Below are 23,024 nucleotides of genomic sequence, written 5' to 3'. Positions count from 1 at the left end.
TGTTGAGCAAAGTCCCTCAGGGCTCTATACTTGTCAGAGTTTTCGCTCTGCATGAAATTATCTTTGCTGAAAACTGTCGATCGACAAAGCTCACAGTAAGTCGCCAACCATGGACTGGACGAAGTCACTCATTGGTTTCTACAGACCTTTTCTTCAAATTCAAATCCACCATATTGGAATATTCGGTCCCGAGAAGCAACTGGAAACGAAGGCTATTGGCTGGAAGGGCAGTGAGGGCGGTCTTCACTCAGTAGAGCCAAGCCCTAGAAGCATACCGTACTTTATTATCAATTTAAAAAATGAATGGGACCATAATTGACCAAATATCATGGTAATTGAAAGAAGACTTTAAACTAGTGACTGAAAGCATAAAGTATTTATTACTTTATGACAAGGCCATTGTCTTGTCATAAAGAGAGAACTGCAGTGCTGAAAAGCACATCCTTATTGGCTTCATATCCAGGTGAGCTTCCTTGCCAACTGGTCGCAACGCAATGCGTTGTGACTGTGAGCTTGTCGATCTACTATTTCCTGCAAAAGTTTTCCCAGAATAAGGATGCTTGGGTTTAAAGCAGCACCGGGCCCATTAACACAAAACACAAATGATAATTATGTACAAGTTGAGAGACATAACACAAAGAGTTTAGTTTGCTTGCCTTCTTTCTGCTCATGGTACTGTTTTACAACTGAAGAGTGAGATTTTTTCCTTTTCTTTTGACTCAATTAACTGGATGTGTTTTAATGGGTCTGTGTACTCGCTCTTGTAGAAATGTAGTCTTTCATGCGAATCCCTGGTAGGACATAAAAGTTAGTCTATTAGTCTTAATACTCCGGATGTTACCGTTTATTCACGTCTCATCCTGTTGTCTTGTTCCTATTTGATCTACAACAGCGACTCCTAACCTGTTGGCCAGGGCCCAATCGAGTACAGAAGTCCTGGCGTCACTCGTTCATCCCCTGGGTAACGGAAGTCATTTCTCTATGGAGAATAACATTGGGTCATCTTAGAATCGTCTCATATAAGAATTGTGGTCCAAACAATTTAAAAATGTCCCGGTGCTATTGTTAGTGAGGTGGCTCTGTATCGTTTACGATAGTCACTCACTCATATTTGAAACAGTCTGTTTCTGGTGAAAATGTAATCATTTGGCGCAGGTAACGTTAGCGTTTTCTCACCGTCAGTTGATGGTTCATATCCATATGAGTCAAACCCAGGGGCGTCAATACCGTCACGCAGACAACGCGGTTGCGTTGGGGCCCATGACGTTAGGGGCCCATCCCCACCCAGAAAAAAAAAAAAAAAGATATATAAAAAAAAAAAGAATTATGAATTAAAAAATAAACCTGGGTGGGCCCTTAACATTGTAATTGTTAAGTAGTTGTTACAAAACCGTTGTTTATGTACCCGAAATCCGTCAAACCCGCGAAAAAGTATCAGAAACCACAAATAACCGCAGTCCGAGCACACATGCACGCACGCAGTCCGAGCGTGCATGCGCGTTCATGAGGGCCCGCTGTGACCACCTCACGTCAGGACCTACTATTGCCTCGTTACGCGACTGGTCAAACCGCCGTGATCACAGTTTGTTCTTGAAACACAGTTATTATATGACACGATATTAAACACGTCTATGGGGATTCAGAATGGGGGGGGGGACGTGACCCAGGTAGGATGCGTAATTTACGTCAGACGTTGGTTCTCTATGGCGGGCCATGAGGGATTTGCAAATGGATTTTAATTATAGTGAATATAATATTACTGATATTTCAGTGATAATATAACATTAATATTACAATATTAATGTAAGGAAAATGACCTTGAAAAAAGTGTTTTCATTGTGACACCGATAAATTCTTCAAGTATACTACGTTGGTTCCGTTGATCCAAGCCGGAAACACAATCGATTCATTGGTCATCAAGACAAACATGCTTAGAAAATGCACACGCACGGCCCACCCATCTGACCACTTCGGTCAGATGGACTTTTGAAGAGGGCCCTGTTCCAGAAAAGCTCATTTTTCACTACTATTTCCCTTTCCTCCCTTCATCACAATGGAGAGGGCCTGGCAGATAAATGAGCATTACAGCATCATCCCTCTCTTCCAGAGAGAGAGGGTGAGAGCAAAGCGGAGCACATGGAGGTGCATGTAATGAGACCACCGCCACAGATTGATCTGATATGGTTCCGTCCTCAGACTCTTAAACTATTGATACTACACAAAGCAATTCTGGCTGTCATTCATAAATCAATAGGCCATAAACGGGACAATAGATTCCTGTAATGTTTGCATTGAGCAGTGGTTCCTTTTCAATCCGCGACCCCCCAAAATAATCATATTTGAATTGGGGACCCCCCCACCCCGACAAGCACTCTGAATTGTAGGAGTTGAGGCATTACATTTAGTTTGACTTGGTTCCACAGATAAATATTGTGAAAATAGCAGATCGGTGTTGTGAGCTTGTAGATCAGCTATTTTCAAAAACATTTTCTCTTTCTTTTATTATTTGACAACTTTACTGTCACCTGGGGACCCCCCCCCCCAAACCACAGGTTGAGAACCACTGGCATAGAGGGACAAATGCATAGGTGCAAACACACACACACACACACACACACACACACACACACACACACACACACACACACACACACACACACACACACACACACACACACACACACACACACACACACACACACACACTCGCTCAGACACATGCACGGCAAACAGTGCCTCTTATGGGTACGAGAGGCAATAGCAGCATGGGGAAATAGTCAAATTAGCCCCAAATATAGTCAATCATTTATGGGTTTCCAGGATGTTGACATGTCCCTTGTCTCATCATTAGGAAAACATCTCAGTGCTGTAAGAAGCTAGAAGGCAGGTCTGAGTGTGCCTGCCTGTCTGTCTGGGGGATTGCATCACACCAAAACACCTGCTAGTTCCATAAACACACGTAGAACTATGACGTTGATTGTTCCATAAACTTATAGCTATGACGCTGATGTTTCCACAAACATAGTTACGATGCTGATGGTTATCCATAAACATATTTTTTGTATTAAAAAGGCAGAAAACAAACACATTTCCCCCCAAAATGTATTATTTTCTTAAGATTTTAATCAAGTAGTATGATGGACAGTTGCACGTGACCAAATATTCAGCCTCTTAAACCAGGACCCTTAAATCAATGTGCACGTTCGTTGTTTGTCGTGCACGTGCACGGCCATTCATGCACGTTCATGCACGCGCACATGTATACTGATTGTTTAGGTGAGTTTACATGAAAAGAACATGATAAACGTTTATGCAACCACTGAAAACAACTATTATTGTTGTACTTTCTGGCAAAAAACAGGGACAATTTGGTAGTGAATGTTGAAAACCGGGACATATTAGTGTTTTAGAGATATTTGCCGGGACTTGGGAGGACACGCAGCTTTAAACCGGGACAATCCTGGCCAAACAGGGACGTCTGGTCACCCTAGTCTAACTAGCTATGATACATAGAGGAAGAGAGGGAGGGAGTGACCAAGTAGGAGAGAGGATATGAGAGAGAGAGAGAGAGAGAGAGAGAGAGAGAGAGAGAGAGAGAGAGAGAGAGAGAGAGAGAGAGAGAGAGAGAGAGAGAGAGAGAGAGAGAGAGAGAGAGAGAGAGAGAGAGAGAGAGAGAGAGAGAGAGAGCATGTGCGTTTGTTTGGTAATACAATATAGGAACCGCCAGGCTAATTGAATCTAATTGGATTTAAGGAGGGTGGGGCTGGAGTTGGCAAATGTAATATCGTCTCTACATTCATCCAATGCCATCAGAGTAAGAGGAGAAAGGAAGCATATGACTTATTTTATTCAATGAAATGCCATGAAGACATTTTAGATTTCAGCTATAATCATTATCTAATACTTAAAATAGCAGATATACAAGCTCATAGCGCGGAACCGAGCGCCGCTCGCTTTTGTGCAAATATTTGCACAAATTGTGTGCAGAAATTAGTATATAAGCGTATATATTTGTGTATTAATAGTGTTGCTGCTATTTGCAGTATACTGGAGTGATAGTGGTGATGGTGTGGGATTGTGTTCTTTTGCTTCATCCATGACCTTGTCCAGTTGTTGAGTGCACTTGTTTGTTTGTTTTTACACCGGTGACCGGATGCACAAAAACATGCAGGCACACACACACATCGTACTGTATTCAAGACCACCTAAAGCGAGGAGGGAGGGTGGGATGAGACCGAATCCATACAGAGACCAGAATAATTTATATCCTAATCGAGTCCTTTTACTCTTGAGACAGAGAGTAAAAGAGTCAAATCCCTGGCGCTATTAATGTGGAAATTGAGACCGTTCTGGTGTATTGTTGTCCTACACACACACACACACACACACACACACACACACACACACACACACACACACACACACACACACACACACACACAGCTTATAACTCATATAAGCTCCCTCTTGAGCCTTTTGATCATGCACTTCATGCTGTCAAATGGCAGGGAAACGCAAAATTAATGACTTTTGGCTTCAGTGAAACTGAGATAACGGTAAAACGGCCTTGGAAATGAACAAGGATGTTCAACTACAGTACTTGCAGTCCTTTTCATGTCTGCAGATAAGACAAAAGGAATGTTTGTCCTAAAGACTCATTTCATACACATGTGAGTCAGCTACTGTGTGTGTGTGTGTGTGTGTGTGTGTGTGTGTGTGTGTGTGTGTGTGTGTGTGTGTGTGTGTGTGTGTGTGTGTGTGTGTGTGTGTGTGTGTGTGTGTGTGTGTGTGTGTGTGTGTGTGTGTGTGTGTGTGTGTGTGTGTGTGTGTGTGTGTGTGTGTGTGTGTGTGTGTGTGTGTGTGTGTGTGTGTGTGTGTGTGTGTGTGTGTGTGTGTTTGTGTGTGTATTTGTGTCTCTGCGTGCGTGTTTGTGCGTGAGTGCGTGTTTTTGATTGTTTGTGCGTGCGTGTGTGGGTGTTTGTGCATGTATGTGGGTGTTCTGCCAAGTATCACATACAGTACTGTAGCAGTTCTGGCACTGTAAGAGGGAATGTGTGTGTAGTTGACTAGGTAGGTGTAGGTGGCTCCATTGTGTCTCAGGCCATATCTGTGATGACCAGGGCTGCCGAGACCACCCTCAAAGGACAGATTAAAGAGTTACGCATCAAGTGGATCATTGAGCAACCACTTTAACCTGTATCACCCGCGTAACCCTGCAGAAGTCTCTAGACGCGGTGCTGTACCAGAATGTTGCGTGCAGTACCTAACATCAGCAAGAGTACACATGTTACCAGCAAGACATCTGTATGATGGAATACCAAGGGTGAGCGAGAAAATAGCAGCCAGGAGAATGAGACTATTAGCAGGACACTGCCAAAGACATCAAGAGCTGCCAGCCAGCAAATTGGTGCTGTGGGAACCAACACACGGGCACCGGTCACGAGGACGTCCGACATTAAAACTCATTGACTGCCCGTTGTAAATACATAAATAAATCAGCCCTTGCCAGCGTTTTTGAGCGTTTTTACTAACCTTTCAAGAGACACCAGGACGATCGAGACACAGAGTGTCGCAGAAGACGGAGGAGTGTCTTTGCTTCCATCGGGGGGGAAAAGCGTGTCACCTTCTGTTCTTTATAGGCTGTAGTTATTGGCTGTTGAATATAGCTTGTTCTCGCCAAAAAGCTGATTATTTTTTCCTGAATCCTTTAACATTAGATCGGGCAGGGCTGGGTTTGTTGTGATCACGTTATTTCCGGCTGCACCCTTCTTCTAGGATCATTCATAGGATGGCAAAGAGCGCCCTATAGCGTCAACACTGAAAACAGCAGCATACGTCATAATAGAGCTGGCCAGATGCATGGAGAACCGGGATGACTGGAAGCGACGATGTCGGGCTCGTCTGAGGACAACCTAGAGAGAGAGACCCGTGAGGAGAGTTACAGATAAAGACATGGATTATCCATCAGCTTTCTGAGAAAAAATAGCCTTATTTTCTCCTGCCCTTGAGTACTCTTATGAAAACAAACTCTAAACTCTAAAAATACACAGAAAATGGATGTTCCTGTTTACGCAGTAAACCCCTCAGTGTATTTGTAACTCAGAGAGTGCGCCATTCATTATTTATTTTTAGAAAATTATTGCTCAACCTTTTACTGTGTAGACTCAGTGAAATAGGCCTCTGTGAAGCCAATGTCCATGGCCATGGGATTTTGTCAAAGTATCATCTGAGGATCTTAAGGCTGTGCAGTATACAGTCAAAAGATCTATAATGTAGCGACAGTATAGGGAACACACCCATTTGTGCCGTAAAAGTAATCAATGAAATCTTCAAATGCATTGTCAAACTCACAGGATGCCAGTGAAGGGATGCCAGGATAGGGATCGTGACATATCATAATTTCTTTGTGCATTCTGAACAAGCTGGGGCCATACAAGGGACATTAACCGATTCCAGAGTATTGCAGTAGTCTAAACAAGATGTGTTGAAGGCACGGATAACAGTTCCCAGAGCCCAACACAACATCTTTTAGAAGTCTCAGTGACAACACCAAAGGTCCTATCTTGACACGAACCAGTTGAAAGTGAAGATCAGAAACGGTCCTGAAATTGTTAACCTATTAAATCCGGGAAAGCATCTGTGTCATTTTAGATTTCTTTGGCTATTCAAAAATAGCAGATCTACAGGCTCATAGCGCGGCACCAAGTGCTGCACTATGAGCTTGTAGATCTACTATTTTTGAAAAATTGTGAACATTTCTGCAAATCTTTGAATATATATATATTTTTTTAAAGCGAACATTTTACATACAAGCGAAAATGTATGTAAAATGCCTTAACTCCTACATTCCAAGTGCTTATCAGGGTGGGAGTCCCCAGTTCAATGGGGTTATTTTGGGGGGTCACGGCCTGAAAAGGTTGAGAACCACTGCTTTAGAGTACATGCACACCCCATGATAATTGAAACAGATACAGGATTACGCAAAATTAGGATAAATTCTTGATGCTCCCAAAGTGACATTTGCAGTATTTAGTGTGTATAATGGTTCGACCTGAATGGTCTTCATCAGGTACAGTACATCAGGTATGAGAAATAGTGAAAGGGTGGGCGTGTATAGATTAGGAAATAGGCGGGACCCAATATCATTAGATAGATAACACCTGAAGCCTTTTCAAAAATGACATTGGCACTCAAAAGCAATTACAATTGACAATTGTACAGCATAAGGCAATAAGGCCACCATCTAGAATAGATTTTTGACACCATACACACCTGTTGACTATATAGTATTTGGCGCAAATGTATTTAGGGTTAGTATTATTCAGTACAAATACTCATAATTGCTTTTGAATGCCAATGTCATTTCTGAAATTGCTTCAGGTGTTATCTGTCCTCTAATGATATTGGGTTCTGCTAATTTCCTAATCCAGTGGTTTTCAACCTGTGGGTCAGGACCCCCAGGGGGGTCCCCACATGATATGTTTTGGGGGGTCCCTAGATGACAGTGCAGTGACAATTTAATTACTTTTAAGACCTTTTTAATACAAAAAAAAAGAAGATAAAGATCATTACTGCATAAAAATGTATCAACAAACTATATATATAAAAACTAGTCAAACATTGGTCAAATTGTCAAATAATATCAACTCCTACTATTCCAAATACTTATCAGGGTCGGGGGGGGTCCCCAGTTCAAATATGATTATTTTGGGGGGCACGGCCTGAAAAGGTTGAGAACCAATCTCCTACCAATGTCCTAATCTATGCTTGATTGTGATTAGCAAAATCACAAAATGTGGGTGTGTCCTGGGCACAGCCACAGTACGAAAGGCTACCCCCATCATTTAGCTCAGAAGGGATGTATAGACCCATGGCGCTCTCTCCACCCGACTGCAAAAGAATTCTCTTTTCTCTCTAAAGTCCACCACTGTTATTCTCGTATAGACTATTTCTTTATAGACAAAGCTCTCCTCCCTTCGGTTAGGTCCACTGAATACTCCGCCATTATTATATCGGACCACGCACCTCATATCTTAGACCTAAATATTTTGCCCAATACAAGAAGACAATGGAGATTCAATACAGGATTGCTAGCCGACGACAAGTTTTGCGATCTTATCACAGACAAGATCAACATTTTTCTGGAGTTTAATAGAAATGACTCTACGTCACCCTCCTTGTTGTGGGAAGCTCTGAAAGCCTCAATGAGAGGAGAGATCATGTCATACAGTGCCTATATGTCCAGGAAGACTAAGCAGAGACAGCAAGAGCTTATCGACACGATCCTCAGCATAGACAGAGAATATGCCAGATCCCCCAGCCCAGAGCTATACGCCAGCAGAGCGAAAGCGCAAACAGAATTTGACCTACTCTCCACGAGCAAAGCAGAATATCTTCTCAAACAGTCTAGAGAGGTACTCATTACGAATATGGTGACAAAGCAAACCGTCTATTGGCTCTCCAACTTAAGCGCCAGTCAGCCTCAAATGTTATCTCTCAAGTATATGACTCCGACCACTCTCTCACCTCCGACCCCTCTAAGATCAATTCAGTATTTGCGTCCTTCTACTCTAATATCTATAAATCCGAACCACCTGTTGATAACACCAGAATGGACGCCTTTCTAAATAGTCTAGTCTTCCCCATTATAGATCCGATTTGTAAGACCAGCCTGGAGAGTCCCATACGATTAGAAGAGATCATCTCTTGCCTCACATCAATGCAAAATAACAAAGCACCAGGACCAGATGGTTTCCCGATAGACTTCTACAAGAAGTTCCCCCATTTTTTTCGCCCCCCTATTACTAGACATGTTTAATCACTCACTGGAGCAAGGTTCCCTCCCCCCACTACTGAACCAGGCCACTATCTCACTCATACTTAAGAAAGACAAGAAACCAGAAGAGTGCGGCAGTTGGAGACCAATAAGCTTGATAAATTCAGACGTTAAGCTGCTCGCAAAAGTTCTAGCACTCCGCCTGGACCCCTGCCTCCCAGATATTATATCCGAAGACCAAACGGGCTTCGTCAGGGGAAGGCAGCTATCATCGAACATCAGTAGGCTTTTAAACATCATGCTCTCGCCTGACAACACGCAACCTGCTGAATTGGTTATCGCGCTCAACGCGGAAAAAGCCTTCGATCGCGTCGAGTGGGATTACCTGTTCTCGGTTTTAGGGAAATTTGGTTTCGGGCCTAAATTTGTCTCCTGGATACAACTCTTATACTCTGCCCCCACGGCCTGCGTAATCACTAACTCTCAGAAGTCTGATTTTTTCCCCTTAACGAGAGGAACACGCCAAGGTTGCCCTCTCTCTCCCCTGCTCTTTGCGTTAGCAATCGAACCGTTATCAATCGCCCTCAAGTCCTCGCCGCTCTTTAACGGCATCTATAGAGCTGGACGAGAACATCGAGTATCTCTCTATGCCGACGATCTCTTGCTCTTTGTTTCGGACCCATGCAACTCTGCAGAAAATATTTTACAAATTTTAACTTCCTTTGGCTCCTTCTCAGGTTATAAACTAAATATTAGCAAAAGTGAGTGTTCCCCCATAAATGAGGTAGCCAAGCTCATTACCCAAAGCGCCATACCATTCCGCCTGTCACCGAACGGCTTCCGCTACTTGGGTATCAATGTAGCTCACTCCCCCTCCCTACTAATCGAGTACAACATCACAAAATTAGTCACGGAAATAAAGAAAAAATCTGATTCGGTGGGCCTCTCTCCCCATTTCCCTAGCAGGCAGAATCAACTCTGTCAAAATGAACATCTTACCAAGGCTTTTGTTTCTTTTTCAATCCCTCCCGGTTTTCTTACCCAAATCATTTTTCCATTCACTAGATAAAACAATCTCAACATTTATCTGGGCGGGCAAGAGCCCAAGAGCACGTAGAGCCCTTCTCCAAAAGAGCAAAAGCGAGGGTGGTCTAGCGTTGCCAAATTTCCAACATTATTATTGGGCAGCTAACCTCCAGAGAATCCAGAACTGGCACAATTCCCCCAACCTCAACTGGTGCATAATGGAGAGCCATTCCGCATGCCCATCTTCGTTGATGGCGCTCGTCTGTGCCCCCCTTACCTCTCGTTGCCCTGACTACATAAAAAACCCAGTCGTACTCGCTACTCTCAAAATCTGGAACCAGTTCAGAAAACACTTCGGGCTCCAGACCGCCTCGCCTTACAGCCCGATTTCCAACAACCATCTGTTCAAACCCTCCAGCTCAGACTCAGCCTTCAACCTTTGGAGAGAGAGAGGTCTGACCCATTTCCTAGACCTCTACTCAGAGGGCTCATTTGCCTCATTTGAAGCTCTCCGCACCAAGTTCAATTTACCTCACTCCCACCTGTTCCGCTACCTCCAGGTTCGCGACTACGCCCGTACCCATTTTACACCCTTTCCCCAGTCTCCTACAAACTCCGTGATTAGTAAAATACTTTCTCTCACAAAAGTACAAGGCGGGATTTCGTCACTATACGATATTATATCTTCTCTGAAAGTGCTATCGCTCGCGGGGGTCAGAGGTAAATGGGAAACGGAGCTTGAGTCTGATCTGACAGATGCACAGTGGGAAGAGGCAGTCTTCAGGGTCAATAACACTTCATCATGTGCTCGCTTAAGCCTAATCCAGTTCAAAACTTTGCATAGGGTCCATTTCACAAAAGCCAAACTCAGTAACCTTTTCCCAGGAATGAGCGACGCCTGCGACAGGTGCGGCCTGTCACCTGCCAATCATACCCACATGTTCTTCTCCTGTCCCAGGCTGGCCGATTTCTGGTCCAACTTCTTCGTCACGCTAGGCAACGTGCTAAATATCAACCTCGATCCATGCCCCCTGATAGCCATCTTTGGGGTGCCCCACTCACTCGCTGGTATCTCCAGGAAGGAACTTGATGTTCTAGCCTTTGCCTCTCTCATCGCCCGTAGGCGTATCCTCCTGCATTGGAAAGGCCCAAATCCACCATCCACCACTTCCTGGCTCAAGGACCTAATGTCATTTCTTGCATCAGAAAAGGTTAAATACTCCCTACGTGGCTCAACTTCCACTTTTTATGATAGATGGCAACCACTGATTACATTCTTTAATACCCTCTCGTCCCTTGACCCAGACTGATTCCATAGAAAATAAATACTCCTCACTGAGGTGAGCACCTCTGACACTTCAGCAACCCCGCCTTAAAGTATCCTGGTTATAACCATGTGAGTGTGTGGGTATGTGTGGGCGTACGTGCTTATGCGTGCGCACACGCATACTTACTCATGTTTGGTTTGTATAAAACTCTGTCCTGTTTTGTTTTGTTTACTTTCGTTTTTTGTTTTTGTTTTGTTTAGTTCCTCGTTGCCCCTTGTCATTTCCCTGTCTTGTCAATGTCCTGTCATGTCCCATAAAAGTTAAAAAGAAACACGGTGAAAAAAATCATTTAGCTCAGAAGATAAATGATTGTTTGGACAGCAAAAATGTACGTGTCTCTGTTCATTGTTGAAGTTCTTTAATACTTTTTCGGTCAGATGATTGGATTGTAAAGCAGAACTTTTCTGTTGCTCTAGTTATACGTAGCTCAGAGCGAGATCTAAAAATACCTACACTGTAAATTAATTTCATGATATGTGCTTATATGGAGGGGAATTAATTTCAACCTTGAGTTTTCTTTCTTCCTTTTGCACTTCTTGTATTTCTTGGCAAAGTGTTCGTTTTGCCTTTAATTAGTACAGCGTAGAGAGAGGGGAGTGAGTGACATGCAGCAAAAGGTCCGGTCAAATCAAACCGAGGACGCGTTGTCAGGCTTTAGAGTCCATGTGGTATGTGCATATATGTTTTATATAATTCACAAAAACATATGAACTGTCAAACTGATATGGTTGGAAGCCAATATTATTGCAACAAGAGCACATGTCATTCCTTATGGTAAAGGTAAAATAACAATAGGCTCCTTTTTCTATACTGGGATATGGAACAACCTGGCTCTGCATATCAACCAAACACAGACAAAGGAGGGACACAAAAATTAAGGTTAAAAGTTAAGGATGTGTTTTGGGTAGTGATGGTTAAAGCCCCTCCCTCCGGAAAATCTCATTTCCATTTGATTTCAGGAAGGAGTCTGCATGGCCTGAAGGCTTGTCTGGGCGTTTCTAGCCCGTTCACCAAATGGACGAGCCTATCAGCGTCGTCGCTCATCGTTCTGTGATTGACAGCGAAAGTTGGCCAATCAGGTGGCGAGTTTGAGTGAGCCCGAATGGAACCGAGTGCAGCCGACCAAAAACGAACGGCAGCCATTGTTTTTTGTGCGTTGCTTTTACTTCTTACTTTCGGTTTTAAAACGCTCTCAAACTTATTTTTTGAGGCACGGAATTTACTTTTAAGATATCGTTTGGATAGAATTTAGTTGTTTAACTTCATATATGTGGTCAATTAATCATTACAGAGCCTATTTAAAAATAAAAATTCAGAGAACCGGCAGGGGCGGGCAGTGACACGCATGTATCCGAATAAGGTAACCTATTTTGGGCATGGCCGTCTCAAAAGTCCTCTTACGTCACATTAGTCTGGAGGTGGTAAAAATGCACTGGCTGAAGGGGAACACTGCTGATTGGCTGAAGGGGTTGTCAGTCAACGGTATTACTCCCGCCCAACAAGCTAATCTAAAGCTGAAGAACCAGCACTTCAACCACCCCAATGAACCGAGCTGAAGAACCACAATTTTTTTGTGTGGGGGGGCTAGCTTATTTTTTATAACTACATAACTCTCCATCACTAGGGGCCTTGTTTTGCACAATGGGGCGTTATGCAGTATTTTGCTCACACTTAGCATCACATTTAACATTTGGAGGGTAGAACACCATCATACAAAAGCCAAACTGTCACTGTGAAAAGTCAACGTCATTTGAAATCTGATATTGGCCATGCTATGGCTATTTATTCTAGGAATGTACTTGACAAAGCAATGTATAGTCAGTGATGCACAGCCACTGACATAAAGAGAAAGTGTGTGACTGTCTGTGCACTGCAGTGGAAAAACACAGCACATTAATTAATTCCTTCTGCATCTATGTTGAAATATAATAGCTGGATACTGAGTGAGCGAAAGTGTGTGTGTGTGTGTGTGTGTGTGTGTGTGTGTGTGCGTGCGTGCGTGCGTGCGTGCGTGCGTGCGTGCGTGTGTGGAGGGGGGGGTATTGCTCTGTCACATGTCAGCTCAATTCAAAACCTGAAATATTGAGAGGAAATGAATACGGGTAGCAGGACAATGTGTGTGTGTTTGTGTGTGTGTGTGTGTGTGTGTGTGTGTGTGCGCGCGTGTGTGTGCTGTGTGCATGTGTGCGCGCGCGTGCGTATGGGTGCATGTGGGATGTGAAAGCAGATTTAAAAGTCTGAGTAAAGTCCTCCTCAATCTCTGTTATTTTTCTTGGACATTACTTAGGCTTAAAACCCACTAGGTGCACAAGCATAAGCGCACAGATGCTGCTTTTCTTATGCTCCATGTTAGTGCAGCCGTTCTCACTGGCTGCGAATGGGCGCTCCACTCGTGCATGTTGAAGTTTTTTTTTCTCATTGAAATGCATTGACCAGACACTCACAATGAGCAATTTGAGCTTGTAGATCTGCTATTTTTGGTGAAGAGATTTGGTGTAGATGGGAAAAAAGTGATCCAAGTAACAGTTGTAACTCTGTTGTTTCTCTAAAGTCTGTTTCTCTAAGACTAGTGGTTAAAGGGATATTTAGTATTTAGACCCATTGTAACTTCAAACTCCATTTTAACCATGTTAGATTCATTGAAAACACCCGTCCTTGGTTCTGGTGACAGAATTACTTTTTTCATAATTTCTTTTATGAAAACACGCCCCCCTCACATGCTCATTCCTTTCTCTGCTATCTTTCTATTCTGCTGCTGTTCTGCTGCTGCTGCTGCTTGCTGTGCTGCCTTATGAAGTAGTTCTGCAATCTCACCGCTTCCCCTGCAAACCAGCTGTGGGCTCTATTTCTATGATCCCCTTTGGGGGTCTTGCTATTTCTTTCCCTGTAATATTTATTTGGCAGATTATGTATTATTCATATTTTCGTGTTAGCAGGGAATTAATAAAATTGATACAGAGCCTTGACGCCAAAATATATGTAGCTCATAAATGTTTAGTATCAATAAATAGTTTTATTTCAGTCCAAGAGTTGTCTGCCTGACTGAACTTTGTTTTTTGGTTCCTCAACATTTTAACAGCAATAACAGCAATAACAAAGAGACAATAAAGAATGGCAACATTAGTAAGAAAAAGTCATAGCACACTTTGAGGTGCTTGAAGGTACTGTGCGCAACTGCGCATGGTTCTCACTTCTAATCATTATCCATTTGTGACTGTGTATGTGCGCACGTGTGTATGAATATCAATTTCACACGCACACACGCACATACAAAATGGATCTGAAACAGTCCATGGTTGGGGCTAGGCTCTTTCATGAGCCTACGAGCTTTGCTGACACACAGTCTGTTGTATCCTGGACGGAGGGAAGCTCACAGTGATACAACCATGCATCACTAGTGGCCTTTGAAGGTAAAATAGACAGGACCAACGAGATTCCCCAGGAGCAGAGTAACCTACTGTAGATGAGATTTCTGGGAAAAAAAGTAACCATTAGTCTGAGTGAATGAAAGACCTTTATTTTTATTAGATTTTCTTCAGGCATTTTCTTTTAATGCTTTATTTTCAGATACTTCATTGTAGAGAGACAGAAAAACAAGGGCATAGAGAAAAGATACATTATGCGAGACAAGACGGCAGCCTGATTTGAACCCGGGGGTCCTCGTGCGCACAAGGAGCATAATGGTCTGTGCACTAACTAACGGCAGAGCCACCAGGCACCCATGGGAGATATGGTCATAGTTTATGACCATATCTGTTCAATAACGACCGGTAAATCTCTTCTCCCGTAAATATGACTCATGAGAAGTCATTTTCCATTTGTCATTGAGGAAAATGAATGGGGGCATTCATCATAACCAATATTAGGGACTGATGCTTTTCCCCTGAAAATCCTGTATCCACCCACCTCCACTCCCAAGATTCACTGCAGGTTCATTCGTCACCAGTGGTGCAAAGTAACTAAGTACATTTACTCAAGTACAGTATTTAAGTACAATTTTGAGGTACTTCCAATTGTCTATACTTTTACTTCCACTCCACTACATCTCAGAGGCAAACATTGTACTTTTACTCCACTACAATTATTTGAAAACTTTTCCTACAGTAGTTACACAGTAACACAGGACCAGTTAATAGTTATTTTGTAGATATAAATGATTATGTTATAAAATATACATTAACCACTTTAGCCCTATTTTATACCCAGGCTATTTGAAAATAGCCAATCTACAAGCTCACAACGCGTCGCATCGAGCTTGTAGATATCCTCGTGTACCATAATTTGCTCTATGCGTCTTGCTTTAGGATAATGTCAATAATGGGCTGAACCGTCAGACCCAATTACCTCGTGTCCTAGCTTTGCATCTTTGACTTTCACGCTCTCTCTATAGACCCACAATAACAACACAAACAAGCACACGCACACACTTGGCACCCACCGCTCAATAACGTTGGAGCCGATTGATGTTGATAGTGGGCTTTAGGTCTGTGTGCTAATTCGGAGGCATGGCCGTTCATGGCAGGCCCTCACTCTGCCGGTATTGATCTGTTATGGAGAAGAAGCTGTTTATTTCGATCCGTCCAGGGGCGGGAGTGAAGATCGGGGGTGTTTCCTCGTATGGGAATTATGTTTGTTATGCGTGCGTATTAAGTTGCAAGGAACACTCTAATATCAATTTCTTATAGGGTCAGTGGTTCTCAGACGTTTTAATTTCAAGGACCACCATATACAAGTCTGAGAGTGTACAAATGGAAACAAATGGACCATCCATTTATACACACTCAGAGTAGCCTCATTCCCAGCCTCACTCATCTGCGAAGAGAAGAGCCTGGTCACGACCTAAAGCAGAGAGTGTCTATAGGGGCGGGACTTCCGCCGTACGTATTTCCCCCGGAAACAATCTTTTTCGGCCAATCACAACACTTGTTTCATTCACAGAGAATGTTAACAGATTTGTAAAGCGTCCACGTCATTTCCTTGGGCGTTACTTCCGCCAAATTCTGGTATTTCCGCTAAATTCTGGTATTTCCGTTTAGACACTCAACCTCCTACGTAGGTCTTGCCCTGCGTGCACTGGTGGAGTTACAGACCTGTAAGTGTCCATTTGGATTTTCCCTCAAGGAACCCTGAGGGGCCCTGGACCTCACTTTGTGAACCACTGCTTTAGGTATTTCAATGTGTTGGTTAATTTCACACTCCATTTGGTACTGTAGAGATATTATACTCATTGATTTTAACGGTGTTTTATTTTTTTCGCTGTGATTTTTCCTGGGTATTACTTTACTGTACATCCAACTTGGCAACTGTAGCACAAAAATGATGGACCATCCCACCATCAATACCTGAGATTGTATTCGGTGTTCTCCTTTTAGACCAAGTGTTTGACTTTACTTGTGCTGTTTTGCATTTTTGTCTAATAAATATTCAATCAATCAATAATGTGTAGTGCTTACTATATGCCAGGCAAAGTTGCAGGAAATAAGATATATGACAGTAAGTGGCGTGAGATCAATAGCAGCCTATCTATAGGCTGAAGGTTGAGGTAGGGAAGCCAGTATGTGATACTGTGATTGGGGGCTATAGATTTGTAGCGACATTCATTATCAGAGTAGGCAGTTTGGGGATTTGTGGTCAGGGCTTACATGAGAATATACCGACATCGTTAAAAGCAGCTGAAAACCGCTGGGCCCTGGACACAAAGTTAATTCAACTCAGACCAAAGATGATGCTATCTGATGTCCAATTACCCGTGGTAAATGGGACATTAGATTAATGTGTTGTATTGCGTAGTCAAGCACCATTCACATCAACTTTATCCACCATATAATTCTGATGGACAAAGAGGACGAATGCTAAGCCTAAATAACTTTTTAAATTGATGTTCTCTGTGGATATGCCATACTAATAATATGGCTTTTGAAACTTTTTTTCATAGAAGAGATTGTTTCTTTTTCAGTCATAAAAATGTCTGCTCCAAATCCAAATCCATCTTTTCAATGGATGTTCATGTGATCAAACCTCAGCACAGAATCTTCCTCTATAGCTACTAGCTCTAAGGCTCAAATTGGGGTTCAGGGACCCACAGCAGTCCTTGAAGGGGTTCCAGGGGGTCCCCAGCTAAATTAGTTGATAGAGCACCAAAATCAGTTTACCCAGGCTAACCCTGTACATCAGCTTTTTGTAAATAGCTGCTTGTAGATCTGCTATTTTCAAAACATCTTGAACATGTTTGAAGAATTTGGAATATTTTCCAAAAAAACATTTGCAACACAAACCTCGTGTCCCTGGCACAAAACAGTTTGAGACGGGAGGGGCTCCACAGCAAAATACATATTCATTTGGGGGTCCTTGACATCAAAAAGAGAACCATTCCCTGTCGACCTCTGTACTGATGTTTTTTTCATCCCACCACAATGTTAATTGCGTTCACCTTGTGAATGTCTTGTAATTCTAGCTGTCTAACAGGGAGTACTGTAGTTAGACCTGGGAGGGCATACAGTATGAATACACATAACTTACTGGTATATGTTACAAGGGCTTTAATGTTTCTGGGTGTTCACATTTCGTCTGACCACAATACTTGTCCATTCATTCATTTGCTGTTAAATCCCCGGGGCTTGAACAAAACATTGTTCACATTCATTGTCTCTAACCTACTGTACATTACAGTATCTCCTTAAACCTGTTAACTGTCGCTAACTGTTAACTGCGGTGCTAGGAGGTGCTTCTCCCTGCGGTTTTATACGATCATTGTAAGGTTGTATAATAGCTGCGCTGGTGGAAATAACAATCATCTCCTCTTCTTGTCCTCCCTGTAGATGCTGGAGCCTAAGGTGGACACCTCTTCTTGTGAGCTGGGTGGAGGTGTGGGTGGTCTCCACCTGCCCCCGCGGAGCTCCGAGGGCGAGGAGAGCAGCCTGTACCCCTCCAGCCCCTCGGAGCCGCCCACCCTCGGCAGCCCCCACCCGTCGGAGCTGGAGGAGGTCTACAGCCCCCTGGGAGGGTCCGGGGGATCGGAGGAGCGTCACAAGGTGCCCCCGACGCCACCTCCTTCCACCGAGGGGGAGGACTGCAGGAGCATGGAAGGCACCGAGATGGAGATGTGGAGGGACGGAGGAGAGGAAGGGAAAGAGGAGGATCTACAGAACGCTGGGATCGAGGAGGTGGAGAAGGAAGGGGCAGGAGAGGAGGCGGAGGAGGACGGAGCGGAGCTGAACCTGAACCTGAACCCGGCGGCGGCCGCGACCACGGACGAAGACGCCGCCTCGGAGCCGCCGGACACCAACGCGCCTCCCTCCTCCTCCTCCTCGTCCTTCGTCATCCCGGAGCTGCGCCTGGACCGCTCCTTCAGCGCCGACGGCCTCTCCTCCACCAACACCGACGAGGAGGCGTACGACGAGGACGAAGACGAGGACGAGTCGGAGGAGGAGGAGGAGGAGGAGGACGACGAGGACGACAGCGACGACGCCTACCTGCAGCGCAGCGACAGCAAGCGCCGCAGCATGGTGGAGGGCGCCACCTGCGAGAAGCACGGTGGCGGGCTGAGCGTGCAGAACTCGCTCCGCCGGCGCACCCACAGCGAGGGCAGCCTGCTGCAGGATCCCCGCACGCCCTGCTTCACCTCCGACAACGCCATCAACTGCCTGGAGGTGGGCGCGGCGCACCGCCACCACAAGGGCGGCTGGTCGCTGCCGTCACCCAAGACCCTTAAGAAGGAGCTGACCAAGAACGGAGGCTCCATGCATCAGCTGTGTGTGCTGTTCTCCGGGAGGAAGGTAGGCAGATAGAGGCACACACACACACACACACACACACACACACACACACAGCCACACGCACACACACAGAGCCACGCACACACAGCCGCGCACACACGCACGCACACACTCACGCACACACGCGCACACACACACATTAGTGTGTTCAGTTAACAAATGTCAGACTCCAAGCGAATCAACTTCATTGGATTTTAGAACACTTAAATTGTGGCCTTTTATCGTGCATTAAAGGCCACAAAGCATTTCAATAGGATGTTGTTGTTGGGGCCTGGAGTGGAGAGATACCCACACCATGTGATCTCACTCCACTGAAGTAGACAGCGTGTCCATTTGATGTAGCAATGTTAAACATCTCAGTTGGAGGTTATCGTTCTGTCCTTCTGTGTGTTCGACCTTTACTCTCACATTCACAGAGGAAGTTGTTTTAATTTGAGCCCTATTCACACGGGACTAGTAGCTATCACCTGGGGCCCTCCGGTCATGTGTAACAATTGCGGGGGTTGATTGTGTTCTTAATCGTGTGCGAATCGGACATGCACATACTGTAGTACGTAAAGTAAAAATTCCAGGGCACATTACCTACCATATTTCAGCAAACACAGAGGTCATCTGATACTGTAATTCTAGTCTTGTGCAAATTGACATCTCAGTCAGAGTCAAATCGTGGTAAAAGTTTGTTTTTAAGATAGTGTTTTTGTTGTTTGGCTGGAGTTTTGACAGCAATTTGGCTGCAAATTTCGGCCCATCTCACTACTCAAGATGGACTTTAAAATCCTCAGTGTTAACTCAGAGAGTGTTCAAATGGAACCCAATGGACCCATAAGAGTCAGTGATATAAAATCCATTACAGGTCCATTTGGTCTCATTAGTCATTAGGATTTTTACTTTCAACCCACTCACAGAAAGAGCAAGTTCAATTCCATCATGGAGAGGAAAATCTCAACAGATTGTGAGATGACAGTTCCATCTAATAGGCCTAATACAAACGCCCTTTGTAATCATATCCGGGTGGATAATGTCAGTACATTTGTGTAAAATACAGACTTGGCTTATACCGTGCGAGAGCACAGAACTCAGACATCGGGGGGGCAATTTCGAAATAACATTTGTTCCCCATGTAATACAAGTCCCATGCGAATATGGGGCTTTATGGGAGTACCACTGCTTCCACTTCCACTTAAGCTCCCATCCCCTCCCCTTCTCACCACATGAACACGCACGCACACACGCACACACACACTCAGTACACACAATTCAAGCTGTGGCTTGGACATACTGGCGCTCCTTTGACACTTCTGTTTTATCTCACATGACCACATATCATGCAGGCTATGTCATATACTGTATACTTGCTATGACTTACAAGAAATATACTCTACATCTCCTGCAGGCAAAAGACAAAAGTGCTTGGATTGTGTGCAGAACTGCAGACACTGATTTGTGCTCGTTTCTAAAGACAGTGTGACACCAAGTGGTCAAAATGGGAATAGCATTCCATGCCTTCTTAGAATAGCAATGTTGGATGTTGACTGCCAGTTAACTGCTAGTTGTTCTTAATTGAATCAACATTAATTTCAATTAATTGTACATTTCTATAGAGTTATTTTTGCTTTTACGCGATGACAGGATTTCTTTACTGCTGCTTTAACTGAAGATGTACATTTACATTACATTACGGTAATTTAGCAGACATGTAGAAGTATATCTGATTATGATCTGTCTAACTCTAAATAGAAGTTAAGTTTGCATTGCATCTCCTGCATCTGGCTGTCAGACATTTTCAAATCGGGAATAATTCATTGATAGGATATGATATATGATGGACTGTATTGATCCTATAGGCGACATTTGTCATACAGTAGGTATATACAATAATTACTGTTAGAAATTCAATGACATGCAGTACAACACAAACTGGCAACAAACAGCACAATGATAGAGAAGATCAATGTGAAATCATCATAAAATAGAATATGCTTGTCCATTTGCAAGTTTGATCTGGATGACTCAATACAAATATGAATTGCATGATAGGTCATTAAGCTATACTGCAATAAGTGCAGATGTCCGTTATTTAATATAAAATATAGACAGTGATTCGGACTAATGGAGAAAGAGAGCAATAAAGTCATCAGTGTTAATTTTCCATTTGCACCCATAAAGGAAACTGTAATAGTCCATTTGGTTACATTCATACACTCTCGGAATTACAAATGGATCATTTTACTGTGTGCAGAAAAGAGGCCATAAACCAAAAGATGACACTTTTTAAAGTATGTAAAAGGTACTCTGCTATGGTTAATATGTTGTAACATCGTTTTCCTAAACTCTGAAAGGGGCTGCGCAGCACGTCTATTCTGGATCTATGAATATTCAAATATGTAAATATAAAAAGCCTCGCTTTTTGGAAGGTTATCCACCACCCAAGCAAAAAGCAAAGTGTTTTCAGGTTTCAGCATGTTGGACCATGATAGGTTCGTGGGTATGGTGACATCACCAGTGGTGTAAAGTAACTAAGTACATGTACTCAAGTACTGTACTTAAGTACAATCTTGAGTTATTTTTTACTTTACTGGAGTATTTCCAATTTTCTGTACTTTTACTTCTACTCTACTACATCTGAGAGGCAAATATTGTACTTTTACTCCACTACAATTATTTGAAAACTTTTGTTACTTGTTACTTTGTAGATTTTGATTATTATTTCAAAACCACTTCAGTCATATATACATTTCGGCCATTTGAAAATAGCCAATCTACAAGCTCACAATGCGTCGCGATGCGACGCATTGTGAGCTTATAGGTCTGCTATTTTCAAAAGATTTTTATGCATCTTATACATTAGAAAACTTTGTGAAATGTGAAATTCTGCATAATGAGTACTTTCTACTTTTGGTACTTTAAGTACATTTTGATACCAATACTTTTGTACTTATACTCGAGTACATTTTTAATTCCCGACTTTTACTTGTAAAAGGGTATTTCTACATTGCAGTATTGATACTTTTACTTAAGTAAAACAATTTAGTACTTTTCCCACCACTGGACATCACACAGCTGGCTCAGATGGTGACACTTTTGAGGGAGTGCAGAGGAGAATGTGACAAAGGGCTCTCAGGTGGCAAGTTCTGCACATATACTAATCTGTAGTAGTCCAAGTCATGCATGCTAGGACAGCGGTCTCCAACCTTTTCTGGATCAGGGCCCACTTGAAAAATCTTGAAAGTGTTCGCAGCCCTGAGCCCACCCATTTGACCATGTTAAGTGGTCAGATGGGTGGGTCGCATGCATTTTCAGAGCATGTTTATTCTAATAATCAATCAATCGATTGTGTTCCAGCTTGGATGTTGCATAGTTACAGTAAGTTCCTATGTATTGGTATCATTATGAAAACAGAATTTTCAAGGTTTTAAAGAAAAACTTTTTTTTTTTACATAATGTCTTTATATTAACTCATTTTCTGCCATTAACGCATATATGCGTTTTTAGAAAAAATAAATAAATAAATTTGACCCAAAGACCAAGGAGATATGATTTTTCGAAGATCTAGACTCCTATCCACTTCCTTGTTAACTTAAAACTTAAAAATTCTGTATCTCGGCTCCTGAGTACTTTTTTAATTTCAATGAAAAATCTCTGGCAGACAACTGCAAAATAACTAAATAAAATAACTGAAATAACTCAGGCAGGTTAAGTGTTAATGTATATAATCAGTCAAATCTTAGTGTTTAGCCAATTATTTTGGAGGCTCACTTGCAATACCCTCATGGCCCACCAGTGGGCCCCAGCCCACCTGTTGGGAATCGCTGCTCTACGAGGAGTTAGCTGTAGAAAACGTATTTGAGTGGAGGAGGACTTTTAAAATCTGCCAGTGGCATGAATTATGTCTATTTTATGGTCCGTCATGCGACAATGTCACGGACCGAACATATAGCAAATCTATAAGCTCTTTGTGAGCTTATAGATTATAACCGGCTGTTGTCGGTGCACGACACCATTATTATGACAAAGTATAAGTGAGGCTTAAGTCAGGGGTCTTCAACAGGGGGTCCGGGGACCCCTAGGGGGTCCTCAGAGGTACTACAGGGGGTCCTCCAAATCTCTCTGTGATAGGAT

General features: G+C 43.2%; 1 protein-coding gene across 5 annotated transcripts in view; it reads left to right on the top strand.

Annotated features, from left to right (window-relative positions):
* The window catches only part of rgs3a (regulator of G protein signaling 3a), a 216,347-nt gene that overhangs the window by 136,159 nt on the left and 57,164 nt on the right, over nucleotides 1–23,024 (top strand). For all 5 annotated transcript variants that reach the window (XM_084047372.1, XM_084047374.1, XM_084047373.1 and 2 more), the window contains one exon: nucleotides 17,949–18,905. In XM_084047372.1, coding sequence (XP_083903498.1) covers nucleotides 17,949–18,905 — 957 coding nt within the window. The remainder of the gene's footprint in view (nucleotides 1–17,948; nucleotides 18,906–23,024) is intronic.

The sequence above is a fragment of the Gymnoscopelus microlampas genome, assembly GCF_963454915.1.
Source record: "Gymnoscopelus microlampas genome assembly, chromosome: 21".
Taxonomy (NCBI): domain Eukaryota; kingdom Metazoa; phylum Chordata; class Actinopteri; order Myctophiformes; family Myctophidae; genus Gymnoscopelus; species Gymnoscopelus microlampas.
This window is presented reverse-complemented; position numbering and strand designations above follow the sequence as displayed.